Source organism: Aedes aegypti, chromosome 3 (genome assembly GCF_002204515.2).
Source record: "Aedes aegypti strain LVP_AGWG chromosome 3, AaegL5.0 Primary Assembly, whole genome shotgun sequence".
In the NCBI taxonomy this organism is placed as follows: Eukaryota; Metazoa; Arthropoda; class Insecta; order Diptera; family Culicidae; genus Aedes; species Aedes aegypti.
Window position 1 is genome coordinate 63,761,825 of NC_035109.1, and position 14,139 is coordinate 63,775,963.

The following is a 14,139-nucleotide window of genomic DNA, read 5'->3' on the forward strand; positions in this document are numbered from 1 at the left end:
AATTGAGAACTACTCGCTTAAAAACTTTAATAGTTCGAAAAATACACCCAAAATGGCGCTAGTAGGCACACATTAAATTTGCTCTTATCTCAATCCAGAGGAGTTATATAATATTGGTGTCTTCGACAATGTTGATCAACTAAATGAGACCTGTTCACCTAAAACCTCATTAGTTTGGAAAACACTCCTGAGATGGCACTAGTGAGCAAATATTTTATTTTTATACCTTGGTCTCTTTCATTTCAAATGACACGGACGAACATTTTCATACTTCCAGAGGGCATTTCGCCCTTTGAAGGAAGTACTTCACTAGTAGACGACGGACTAGCATGCAACTTCCAGTGACACAGTTGGAAAACATTTTTCACGTAAAGTTTTCCACTCTGAGGCGGGAATCAAACCCACACACCTTAGCACGATGTGGCTAGATGCGGCTGGTGATAAGATACAATGTTGATTAACTGAATATTCCTGAAAAAATATAAGCTCGGAAATGGCCTGTCCGCTAATGGGGAAACGTTTTATTCGATTAAATCTTAGTTAGGTATTTAGATACGAAGTTTATGCTTTTGACAAAGTTAATCAACTAAATGAGACATTTTTGGCAAAAACTAGTTTAAAAAATCTTAAGATGGCGCTAGTGAGCAAGCATTATATTGGCAGTCCATTGGTGAGATACAAAAGTCGAAAACAAAGTACATGCTGGTTGGCGGAACTGAGCGCGACAGAGCCCGCCTAGGAAGCAGTGTTACGATAGACGTGGATACCTTCGAGGTGGTGGACGAGTTCGTCTACCTCGAATCCTTGTTGACGGCTGACAACAATGTTAGTCGGGAAATACGAAGGAGCATCATCAGCGGAAGTCGTGCCTGCCTACTATGGGCTCCAGAAAGAACTGCGGTCAAGAAAGATTTACCCCCGCACCAAATGCACGATGTACAAAACGCTCATAAGACCGGTAGTCCTCTATGGGCATGAGACGTGGACTGTGCTCGAGGAGGGCCTGCAAGCTCTTGGGGTTTTCGAACGCCGAGTGCTAAGGACGATATCTAGCGGCGTGCAGGAGAACGGCGTGTGGCGGCGAAGGATGAACCACGAGCTCGCTCAACTCTACGGGGAACCCAGTATCGTGAAGGTAGCTAAAGCTGGAAGGATACGCAGGGCAGAGCATGTTGCAAGAATGCCGGACAACAACCCTGTAAAGATGGTGCTCGCTACGAATCCGGTCGGAACAAGAAGGCATGGGGCGCAGCGAGCTAGGTGGATTGACCAGATGCACCAGGACCTGGAGAGCGTGGGTCACATTCGAGGATGGAGAGAAGCGGCCATGAACCGAGTGAATTGGCGAAATATTGTTGGCGAGGCTTTATCAAGATAATTGATGTAAAGCCAAATAACTCTTCTTTCGATCAGACAGTCCAAAAGCTCAAAAGTTTATTTGGAGCAAATGAGTCTATCATCAGCAAGCGCTATCGTTGTTGGAGGATTTTGTCAGCAACATGCTCAGGATTCAACACAAATCTGCACGTACTAAAGCAGAGTTGAAGAACAATATAAAAGCATTCTAGAAATCAACTGCCTGAGAGTTCGTGGTGAACTGATCACTACAATCATCAAATCACGGCGTTTTCTCCAGAAGAAAAATGTTCCAGTGTTACCAATTTTAGAAGATGTTGTGATCATGGAAAATTTGGCAGCAATTCCTCGTTGTTACGCTGTCACTAGTAGACGTCATCATAGTTTTAGTTAGTTAGCGTGCAACAATCATTGTAATATGTCCACTCATTTTTAATTCGTTTAAATAAAGCTTATTCTAGTTTACGTGTGCGTTATGTATTAGCTCCACCACAAGAACCCACGTCAGCCATCTCGTCCAGAACCGTATACATAAAACATGCAAAATGATCAACTTTGGTCAGCTACATCTCAGTTATTTGAATCACATTTTCACAGAAGATCAGGCATAACTTGCATTTTAACATATATTTTTGAATATTATTTTCAATCACGAGTTTGAAAGTTATAACGATTTTACTAAAGTGTAATTCTTTACAAAAGGTGAAATACTATTTATCTGAAAATCTTTATCTGAAAGGCTTTAAGCCTTACAAAAACTGTTTTCAGCAAACTTGTTTGTTTCATCAAAATCTACAACTTTGATGAAGATACTATTAAGCTTATCCTTCAATTTGTTTAGTAATCTTTTTCTTCTTTCTAGCATTACGTCTCCACTGGAACAGAGCCTGCTTCTCAGCTAAGTGTTCTTAAGAGCACTTTCACAGTTATTAACTGAGAGCTTACTGTGCCAATGACCATTTTTGCATGCGTATATCGTGTGGCAGGTACGAAGATACTTTATGCCCTGGGAAGTCGAGAAAATTTCCAGCCCGAAAAATTTGTTGTAACTGTTGATTTTGTAGAAATCCAGAAAAAAACTGAAAGGATTTCTAAACAAATTCTCGGAAGCTCTCGTTTTCTCAACGACATTTCGGAGGAATCTCTGGATACGTTTACAGAAAAAACAAATGTTGGTCAAATTTCTACCATATTTCTGTATAAATTACCACGAACATTGTTTAAATAAATATCCTGATGAGTTATTTAGGGTCACCGAGAATGAATTTTAATGATATTTGGTGGGTTATTTTTGATCAATTTGGAAAATAATGCATGAAGGAATTTCGATTTGCTATAAATTTCATAGATTGTTCAGTGAAACCCGTGAAGGAATCATCGAAATATATCCTGAAACAATTTCAGCATTTCCTTATAGTAGAAACGCTGGAGTAATAGCTGTAGGGTTGATTTTAAGATAAGACTTAATCTTTTATAATTTTTTTCATGTCACAACGTCTATCAAAGATTCAATAGTTTTGAAGGGGAAAAAAGATTTATTGTTCTGTTTAACCCTATCAGAGTATTAACGTTTTCAAAGTCAAAGAGCCTCATGGAACAACGTCTCCAAGGGTAACCTAAAAACATAAAGAGCGTAACATTACTTTTTTGTCACTGTCCAAAAAAAAAAATTGTGAACTTATCGTATCGTATCATAAAAAAATATGTACAAGCTCAAAGCTCACCAATGCTCCAGATTTTTGGACGCCTACAAACTTGAGTAGTTTTAATTGTAAGTTAGGATCCATGAAGTAAATATCTATGAATTCAAAGCCGTAATTAGACTCAAGATTTTAAAAATAGGTATCTGAGCCTACTTAAATATCTATCTACATAAGGGCCGTATTTAGCTTTAAAAAAGCTCTGTTAACTCATACATGCATTCGATAAAAGAACAACAAGGAAACTAACTTATAAAACAAATAGCTGTAAAGGCCCCTCAAATGTGGGGGTCCAAATCTACAACCCACCGGCCCTTGGCCCACTCTAAACCTAGTCCTAACGTATTAAACATAATTATGGGCCCCTGTACTGCCCATAACTGCATATTTGTAGCATTCGACAAAAGTAGGCATTGAGTAAATGGGATACCAAGTTTGCATTTTATCGCAGTATGGGAGGAAACAAAAATTTCGAAAAATCACTTAGAATTCAAAAATGCTTATTTGAGGCTGAAATTTTGTATAACTCCTATCGAATATTAAGATGATAGTCAAAAAATAATTCTGATAGAAATTTCATTGCTACTGCATTATGAGACTCATGTATAATCTCAATGTTACTGTAATGCGGTTGCGGTTTTGCCAATGTGACAAAACAACTTGGTATTTTTTTCGAATTTTCTCACAGATTTCAGTTAGTTGATCGAAAGTATTTGTCATTTGATGACTCTCCCCGGTATTAACTCGAAATTGTCAAAAATGTCGAATGTGACAAATATGCAGTTATGGGCAGTGTATGTCGCTGATACAAGTCTCCTCCAGAACTTATGCTTGTCATTCTCACTTTCGTTTTGGGATCTTATAAATTGACAACTTGTAGGAATGCGATGTCGAGCTTTTGATGCTATAAGAAATCCGCATTTCGTGTTTGGAGCCCCTAGGAGCACGAGGCCCGGTGCGGACCGCATCCCCTAGCTACGCTACTGCATAATTTATGTACCATCCATTTGAATAATTGAATTGAAAATATTCTTATAGCAATTCGTGTAGAAATTACTGGAGGAATCTACAAACAATATATCAGAGAAATCCTTGGAAAGTTCCTCCTGGGAAAAACTCTGAATGTAAACTTGTAGGAATTCTTTAAGGCTCAAGAAACCATCATTCAATCATCAAAAATGAAAAATCAGTTTTTTTTGTTCAAATTTATAGATATCGCCATGAAAATCTATCACTGCATTACATATAGCGAGTACAATGCAATGATAGATTTGTATAAACATTGCTTCGGTTTTGAGCAAAAAATCTGGTTTTGAAAATTCGTGAAACGATGATGGTTATTTTCCTCTTAATGAACAATTTCATGTAGGAAACGCTGGTGAAAATCAACTGAGAATTTAATGATTTCTTGTACCGAAACTCGTTACTAAATGTACCACGATGTTGACAATTCAAGTTTTTTCCAACGTTCTTGGGAATGTAACCGAGATAATATTATTTAGGGAAAAAATACGACTGGCAATTTAGTCATGGAGGTCAATTTCAGAGTTGAAATATATAAAGCAATCACAAAAAGTATGAAAATAAAGTTTTAAATGTTCCAATGGGTGTACAAATATGGAATTGGATAAATATTTATAACAACAAGGTATAATAACTTTTAGCTATTTCGAATATGAAATATAAGAAAATTTTAAAATGAATGCAACTAAAAATGGCATTTCCTACTTTAAAATACAGTCAATACTCTTCCATTTTCCTTGTATCTTGTTGTGCTTGAGTCATGCATGTTGCATCGTATTCATCAGTTCAACTCAACAAAGGGACGCAACATCACCCACCGTGACTTCTATTCATCCCAATAAACTTGATGACTTGCATCGAACTGAATGATCAACAAAAATCACGCTCTGAATGAACTGCACACAAACAGACAAGCTACCCTTTGCACAAACCATCGGAGTGACCAACGTTGTGTTCGCGTTTGCTTCGTATTTAGGTACTTCGTATCCTAGATCCTCTACAGATCGCTTGATCACTATTTGCACATGCGAAGCGTAGAGAAGCGATCGAGTAGATGCAAAGAAAAAAAACATATGCAACAGAACAGAGAACCCTGCGCCCTGTGTGCTTATGTGTAGAAAAGGAGAATCAGAAAACCAGACAAAAATGAACGATCGCACCAGCACAGCTCTCGTGCGGTTGGGTTTGTTGTGTTGTGGTTGCATTCATCATGATATCGCTCGCTCGCTACTATGCATTCAAGAACCCCGAACGACGTCGTCAGTAGTGTTGCTGCTGTGCGATCGTTCAGACGTGATTCAGAAAGTTTCCTCCTCTCGCGCGCAGGGTTTCGTTTCGTTCGTTGAAGCAAACAAACAGCTAGCAGCGATCGGACTTCAGCAGGTTGGTTTAGCAGAGACCCGACTATCGAACGACGGCGTGAACTTTGTTTTGTTTGAGTTTCGGTGCATTTCGTGCTGTTCCGCCTTCACGCAGGGTTCGTGGTTGCGGTAGACTTGTGTGTGAGAGCGCGATTGAGTGCATTTTTTTGTGATTCTAGACTGCTGCCACCGGGAAGAAAGCTAGAGGATTATTGATTTTGGAAAGTGATCGCGGTTCATGAGAATTGAGGAGGAAAGTGTCACGAATTTGTGAATTGCACGCTTTGAGACGAATGCCAAGTGACGGAAAAAGTGCGATTTTCGATTTTGGCGCCGAACAGTGCGTGTGAATGATAGGAGAAAACTGCAAACGTCTCAATTGGTTATAGTGCATAGTGAGTGCAATTGGTTCATTGAGATCAATTGAGATCACCCGGGCCTGAAGAAGGGAACATCATCAGCAGCAGCAATTGCGCAAAACAACAACGGCTCAAGTAGGTAACGGAGCAATAACAATTGAGTGCAATTGTCTCGACAGTGCGTGTGGTTCGTTACTTACACGAAACGACCGAAGAGAAAAGGGGGAGTTTAATCAGTGAAAAATGAATTTTCATCAATTTATGAAAAGCCCCGATTAAGGTTACACGAAGATTAAGAAAGATTGCATTTACTCACAGTGGAGATCTCCGCCAAGAAACCAAGTGTGTTCAAAGTGTGAAAATACTCAACTCATTAGCTAGGAAGATAACAAGATTTTATACAGAAAGTAACGACAATGGCAATTCCATTCTTGCAACCGGAAGAAGACGAAAGTGCCCGGCACGGAAATGGACAGCTCGTCCATGCCGGTGCTGGTGCTGGTGCAGGAAGTAGTGCCGCTAGTGGAAGTGCTGGTAGTAGTAGTGGAGTAGTTGGAGCCGGTAGTGGAATCGCAGCCAGTGGTGGTGGCGCCGTGATGATGGTTGGTGCTACCGGGCCACTGCCAATTCCAAATTCGCCGGCTCCCATCAGTAGTGGAACGTCGACGGCAGTGCAGACGCCCCTGATTGGGCCGATGAACAGCGACCAGTTGGTGCAGCTTTTCTATGAGGCGCTGTATCGCTACTCGAGAGGAGGTAAGTGCGAGGCGGGCTCAGTTTGGTGGGATTCTGATTTGTCATTGCGTTTGATTTGGATCTTGGTCTGATGGGCGGGAAGTTGATCATCACGATTATCGCTGCAGTTAGACGTTTTCTATCAATTTAGTTGATCATTGGTTTATTGTAGTGGAAATGCAGTCACCGTAGTTCAACGAACCATAATGTAGACTGTAGACATTATGTAAATACTTTTGAAACTTTTTTATTTTTGATTCCTTAGGCGGGAATTGCCTATAACATGATCATTAATTAACTATGCAACTCGTATCTTTTATATTTTTCTACGATCAAACAGTAGAAGAGCTTAGTGGTATTAAAATAATTCAAACCTGTTTTCCGTAGATTACGGAAAATAAAAAAAAAATCAAATTTAATATTTTTAAAAGTACCGTCAAAACTTGAATTTTTAATATTGCCTAAAATCAGTAACTAGAAAAGGCTTCAAGAAAAAAATGAAAAAAGATAAGTATGTTCAAAACTAAAACATATATTGAACAAAAACCAAAATTCATAGATTTTCGAATAAAAATAAATCATTTCAAGACCAACAATTAGAAAGGCCTCAAGTCAAAAATGTAAACAAATCGGTTTTCTGCTGATTTCATTGTATAAGAGCCTATTCTTACTAAAACATACAATAGTCATTGAAAAATATGCATAAAAGTTGAAAAAATAACATTTTTCTAAAAGGCCCCATCTCATTTTCCATTAACCAGGATATTCATCGCAAATGCGGCCTTTTCTCAAAAAGGCCTCATTTCTATATCTGACGGAAACCGAGTTGAGGCCTGTTAAACAAACATCAAAATTGCAATGTAGATTGCGAAAAACGTTCCAAATTCACTAAGTAGATGCAGGTTATACTACGGAGCGACTGCTCCTTGTATTATTTTATACAGTGGTTGTCTAAACGGCGAACATTATCAGGTTCATGTAGACTGATGTATTTTGTATCATACTACCTAATAATACCTGTGTCAGCCTGTCTGTACTTCACAAATTATCAACAAAAACACGATTTGGTTTCAATTGCATGGAAAATAACGTTCAATTGCAATATTATTTCAATTGAATCAATATTTCCATACATTTTCTCGACGACAAACTCGCGTAGCACATACATAACTTTCATGGATGACGAAGGGTTCAATCAATCGCATATTTAATCGACCGCATGAATCTTCTCTTGCTGTAGGGATCTCCATGTACTTTACTTCACCACTTAACACTCTTCTACACTTCAAATTTCTTATTTCATCATCAATTTTGAATGATTTTAAAAAGGCCACATCTGAAGATGATGAAAAAACAAGCCACAACTAGAAGGCCTCAACACATTTTAGAGTAAACAAAGGCGTCAACTCAGAGGCCTCATCAGCGTAGGCCGGCGTCTATGGGCACAAATGAAAAGGGCTGCACAGCTTTTGGTGAAATAAAAGCCTCATTTCCTTTGACTCGTTTTTTAGCAGGATTTTTTGCTAAAATGATAGTAATGAATATTCATAGCTATAAATCAGTTAATCCATCGACTTTCTGGACGATAAAATAACATACAATGCTTAAATTCATAATTTAAATTTGATTTATTGTTTGACAAAACAAGATTGCATTTTTCTCATTGTTTACTTTTTGGAGATGAGGCCTTTTGAATTGTTAGTCTTGATTTCCCAAAACGTGTTTAAAACGGTTTTAGATAACTAAAAATTATATTGAGATCGAAAATAAAAATTTGGGTATTGGAGGGTTAATTCGATCGATTATTGTGATTAGTTCCTAAAAACAGAGATATGCTACCCCCTTTTTTTGAAGTCCCAGAATTTGAATCAAGTCTTAAAAATCTTACAACTTGTTGATATATCGGTCAAGTTTAAAACTGAATTTTGAGAATTACAGAATAAACCACATTGAACGCCTAAAGATACGTAAATTTGCTTAATGTGTGTTACGAAAAGAGCGAGTTTTTTCACTGGAAATGAATTTTCAGCCACAATGTAAATTAAAAACTGGGTTTAAAAAACAAATCCGGAATGTATAAAACAGTTTACTAAAAAGATGTTTTGATATGGCCTTGGCAAAAGTACAAAAGTACGGGAATGTTCAACTACACACCGAATTACGATAAAAAAATTGAAGCTTTATCGCTTTCAACAAAATTGGTTCATGAAACGCAACAAAAGATACGATTTGTTGCGATGAATACAGAAATTCCTACAAAATGTCTCTATGAAATCATTTCGATGCAGAAAATAACGAATGATGTCGTAAAGCAAACGATCAGTTTCGTAAAATTAACAATTTTTATCCAATAAGAGAAGCGTTAGTGAAAGACAACCGCAAAGACACGAAAACGCTCATCTACAAACTGTGAAACGTATATTTTACAAATATTTCATAAAGTTGCTGAATCTCATCAAATCAAGTACAAATATTTCGTATGGCGACTGAAAATATTGTTATGAACACAAAATATTGTTTTACGAAATGGACTCTGGATAAAATACGAATAGCTGTTCTCAGTGCAGCAATTATTGGAACTAATAAATAGAACATGCTTCGATATGCGAAAATCTTGTGTTTGAAAGTCTTAATTATGCAAGAAGGGCAGTTTTGTTTTACAATGGATCTAAAAATTTCATTAAAAAATCTGAAACTTATACAGAAATAAAATTCTTCCGATTCCGATTTCAAGATAGCTCTTCTTAGAATTGTTTTGGTTTCTGAAATGAAAAAATAGCATTTGGAGCATAAAAACTCCGGAAGCAACAGAAATTTTTCTTGCCCAAGAACAATATAGCGTTTCTTAGTTTTTAAAATGTTTTTTTTTAATGGCGTGTGAAATGTAATGAACATTTGTTCAGACATTTCTATGGCTAATTAACAGTGTAATACGATTAATTTTGATTAATTTAGAATGTTTGGTGATAAAATGTTGACGATATCTAGCTGTTTAACTGTACTGATATAAACCAAGGGCATTTTTTAGTCCAAGAAGTACAAAATATCAAGAGTTCCGGTACCGGTATTTCAAAACAATTTAGAGAAATCAAGACAGCAAAATTGAAACAGAGTCTCAAAGAGTTTTTTTAGGTATAATTATATTTTCAGATTGTTTAAACTTTTCTTAAATTTTTAACCACCAAATATATAATTTATCAAAACGAAAAATTGAATTTTAAACAATTATATTATTCTTGCCGTTTTGCAGTTAGAACTTACGTAAATCTTCTTTAAGGCCGCCATTGGAGTTTGTACGCGCCATTGATAATTGTTGCTAATTCACCTCACAATTCCAAAGTGAAGAAAATCGATTGATTTTGCACTGACATAGCCGAAAAAGTATCATCATACTTCCTACATGTAAGCTCATATTTTGATAGTTTCCCGAAGCAATACTAATAATGTGGACTGAGTTTTATTAGTTCGAATTTGTAAGCTGTGAAATCAAATGGCTGCCAATATTTACTTAGCCTTAACAGTGATACAAATTTTTCGTTAGAGCGCATATGTATTATCTGTTACCTTGGAAGCTTGTATCTCTGTTTCTAACGCTCTGAATAATGTTTTTACCGCAGCTTGCAAAAAACTTGAATTTTTCTCTATAAAAAAAGTCAATCTATTGTGAATGTCTCATTTTACTAAATAGAGTAAAATTTCCTACATAAAATATGTTTTAATCCAAATATGCAGAGAAATGTACCCTTCTGCAATACTTCTCAAATTGGCTAGACTGATTGTTTTCAAAATTCAAATTTAACAATATGAAACATTTTTAATAACTAAAAATTTTGGATCTAAAATGAGTTTTTTGTTAGGTGAAGTTAGGATTAGATATCAAACCCGGATCTGAACCGGAAGAGAAAATCCGACTACATCCCGAGTTTGATAAAACTTATAAATTCACCGACATTCTAAGTAATAGAACTCGGGGTTATGAAGTAGTATAGAGATGCGACCATTGGCGTGAGAACAGGAAGGGGGGAGGGCAGGTCATACCCCTCGCCTCCCCCCCAGAACTCTTCAGGATCCCTTCAGAATTTGGAATGGTTATAAATGGTCGCTCCATCAATACTGATGTTTCCGATGCTCTTTTCATACAGATGTATTATCAAATAGATGAGTTCCATTATTACAGCAAACAATGCGAAGATTTAGATATTTCGAATGCCTGTTTTCCTGAAACCATTAAAAACACTTGGTTTAGTTTGTCTGAACACTGACCGACTGTTTTGTGTTGTACACCAATAGTGGGAAAACCTCGCTTGTCATACACAGCATCAGCGTGATGGTTCTGACTTCGGTGGATCACGCAATCGTTACGTTGTTCAGCTGCTTGTTGTTAACTGCAATAAGCGAGATTTTTTGACATTTGCTGCCCAAGAATAATTTCATATACAGGAAATATTGAAAAATTTGTATTTTCGGGATATCGCAGATAATGCTGTTGTTAATGTCTAGGCATGAAATAGCACTTTAAATATTTATTTCCCCATTTTCCCATTTGGAGGATGTCCTATTCCAATTCCTTACACACTCAATCTGTTCGGTAAAAATAACTGGGTTTTTGAACTAGCGAAGAAGTCAGTAAACTAAACAAAAATGTCAGAAATCGAAAAACAGAGATTTTTCACTGAAATTTTACTTTCAGTGCTTTCTTTTTATATCATATTTCGATAAATAATAAACCATGGTGAAATTTGCTTTCTAATTACGCGTGGCGACAGTTTTCGTTTTACTGACTTTTTCGGTAGTTCCAAAACCCAGTAAAATTTTCCCGACCCTAGTAATTTAATCTAAGTGTGTAAAGAATAACATACAATAGTTATTCTTATAATTTCTATTAAGATTAACTGAAGTAGTAATTTCTGCAAAAATTGCAATGACAAGAATTTTTAGAAATTTTTTGGTTTAAAATGAAGTAAAATCCAAAAGTAACAGATCTTGTTATGGAATTTCAACCTGGATAAGTTTTCTTCAAATGGATAACAGAAATTTACCGTGCTGTGCAAAAGTCCAAAAAATATATTATAGTTTCTTTTCTAGCAATGAATCCATTATATATTCTCGCTTTGAATTGTTGGAGTAATTTTGCGAATTATTTAAATTATGATGTTTTAAATTATTAAGAATATCCATAAGAGATTATATTAAATTTTCTCATAAAATAGCAAGGGTGTCTGTATAAATTTGGCTACCAATCTGTTGGCATTTCGTCTAGGGGTTTTGTAAGATTTTCTTAAACTTCCAACGTGAATTTCTTTAGGAGCATTATGTAACATTTTTAACCGAAAATTGATTCCGGAACATGTTTCCAAATTTAACTAAACTAACTTACTTAAACCTCAACAATTTTACTCGCGATTTCTCCATGAATTAATTGAATTTTGCCAAATCTCAATCTTAAGTTCTAATATTCCTAACATTCCTCTCTGATTTCCTTCAAATACTTTTCTCAAAACTTTTATTAGAAATTCTTTCACAAAATTCATCAAAATTGCTTCAGAATTATTTTGAATTTTTTTTCAATTTTTGCATTTAACAATTAAAAGGAACTAAGAATGACTCTGAGTACCTCCAGTGTAAATTTGTAGAAATAATCCGGGAATCTTCTTGCTTCTGTAATTAGCAAACCGTTAATTGCATCTACGCACAAACGCTTAGCAAAACAACCAAATTAAGTTCTGTGGGATATATTCGCAGGATTTTTAGGAAGATGAACAAGAAAATCTCCCTAAGGGACCGTCCATAAATGACGTAGCATTTTTTCACTGATTTTTTACACCCCCCTCCCCCCACGTAGCATTTAGTCACAAATTCTTATACCCCCCCCTTGTAAAATACGTAGCATATCAAGGCACCCCCCCCCCCCCTCTCTTAATTTTTTTTTCTTTGTCATTATTATCCGAATTCAAAATTCAAAATCGACTTTGAAATTTTGCAGTTTATTTTATTCCACACAAATCATATAGGAGTCTAAGCACTAAGCCAAATTTATACGAACTATGTTATTTTAACTGTTGGACCGGAAAATCACCCCTGAATATATCGTTGCAAAGCTTGAAAACAGCAGAAATTTTTAGTGTACTCAGCTCAAAACCGATCAAAATGTCACTCACATTCCTTTGCATTTGAGCCTTAGCGATTACTTCTTCTTCTTCTTCTTGGCATTAACGTCCCCACTGGGACAGAGCCTGCGTCTCAGGTTAGTGTTCTTATGAGCACTTCCACAGTTATTAACTGAGAGCTTTCTATGCCAAAGTTGCCATTTTCGCATTCGTATATTGTGTGGCAGGTACGATGATACTCTATGCCCAGGGAAGTCAAGGAAATTTCCATTACGAAAAGATCCTGGACCGACCGGGAATTGAACCCAGACACCTTCAGCTTGGCTTTGCTTTGTAGCCGCGGACTCTAACCTCTCGGCAAAGGAAGGCCCCCGATTACTATACAAATTATTTCAGGGTGTTCATTCAAAATTATTTTTCCCATTCCCGGATTTTTCCAGGTTGCCAAAACATTAAAAGAGGATGACAAAATGATCATGTGACTTGTTTTTTTTTTCATACACGTTTTGAAGACTTGATCTAACTGATTTATGTATTATTATAATTTAAATTTAAAGTTTTGCAAAAATATGTATGAACTATTTGTTGAAATAGTGTTCACCCCCTAGAATTCATAAAAAGTTCAGAGAGAAATTAGAATGATACAAATAAATGTCGGCTCTGTGTATCTACATTTAGTTTATATTTCCACGTATGGCAAAGTACAATAGACTGCCCATTTACTTCTAAAAATGCCTTTGGAATTATAAGTTAGACTTTTGTCGATGGCTGGTTCCTAGAGAAATTCTTGATCTAGTAAAGCTCAAGTTTGGACGGAGAGATCTTTTTTAACTGGCACGATATTTCTAAAAATATTGTTTTGTTCTCCTATCAAGCTGGATATAAATTTCTATGTAAATAAAAAATTGCATCTTCCAAGCTCTTATCAAAGATGTTGTCAAGAATACCTGAAGGACATCGCCATTGATTTATGAATGATTTTACAAGAAACTTGTATAGAATGATTGTAAGAATTCGCTTTAAATTTGCAGAATTCCATATAAAATCTTATCACGGGTCTCATAAGAACATTGTCATAGATCAAGGACTAGTCAAACTAGTAATCCAGACAAGGCTTTGCAAACATCAGTAACATCAACAACCCCTCAAATTTGCCAAACGGAATTTTTAATTAATCTGTCCAGGATTTAAGTAGATTTCCTAATAAATATGGCCAACTTTTTTTTGGTTCAACTTTTCGCCTTTCTCGAGTCTACTAAGAATTTCAAGCAATATCAGCCAAGGATATTTTTTAACCTACCTTATCAGCAATCTACTAATATTTCTTCAGTTATCTCTAAGAAATAACTTAAAAAATATCAATTATCTGCTACCGTTAGGATTTCAGCAAAGATCTTATTAAAAGCTTCCCATGAGACTAAATAAAAAGCTAACAAGCATCTTACCAACAACCTTACCAGAAATCCCTTAGTACATTTCCATAACACTCGAATTTGAT

The 14,139-nt window shown here is 36.1% G+C and overlaps 1 protein-coding gene across 1 annotated transcript in view; it reads left to right on the plus strand.

The window, feature by feature from the left end:
* The first annotated feature begins 5,341 nt into the window (after positions 1 to 5,341).
* LOC110677859 (cell death protein hid) overlaps positions 5,342 to 14,139 on the plus strand; it is a 305,227-nt gene continuing 296,429 nt past the window's right edge. Inside the window, exon 1 of the mRNA XM_021849588.1 lies at positions 5,342 to 6,555. Coding sequence (XP_021705280.1) covers positions 6,216 to 6,555 — 340 coding nt within the window. The 5' untranslated portion in view covers positions 5,342 to 6,215. The remainder of the gene's footprint in view (positions 6,556 to 14,139) is intronic.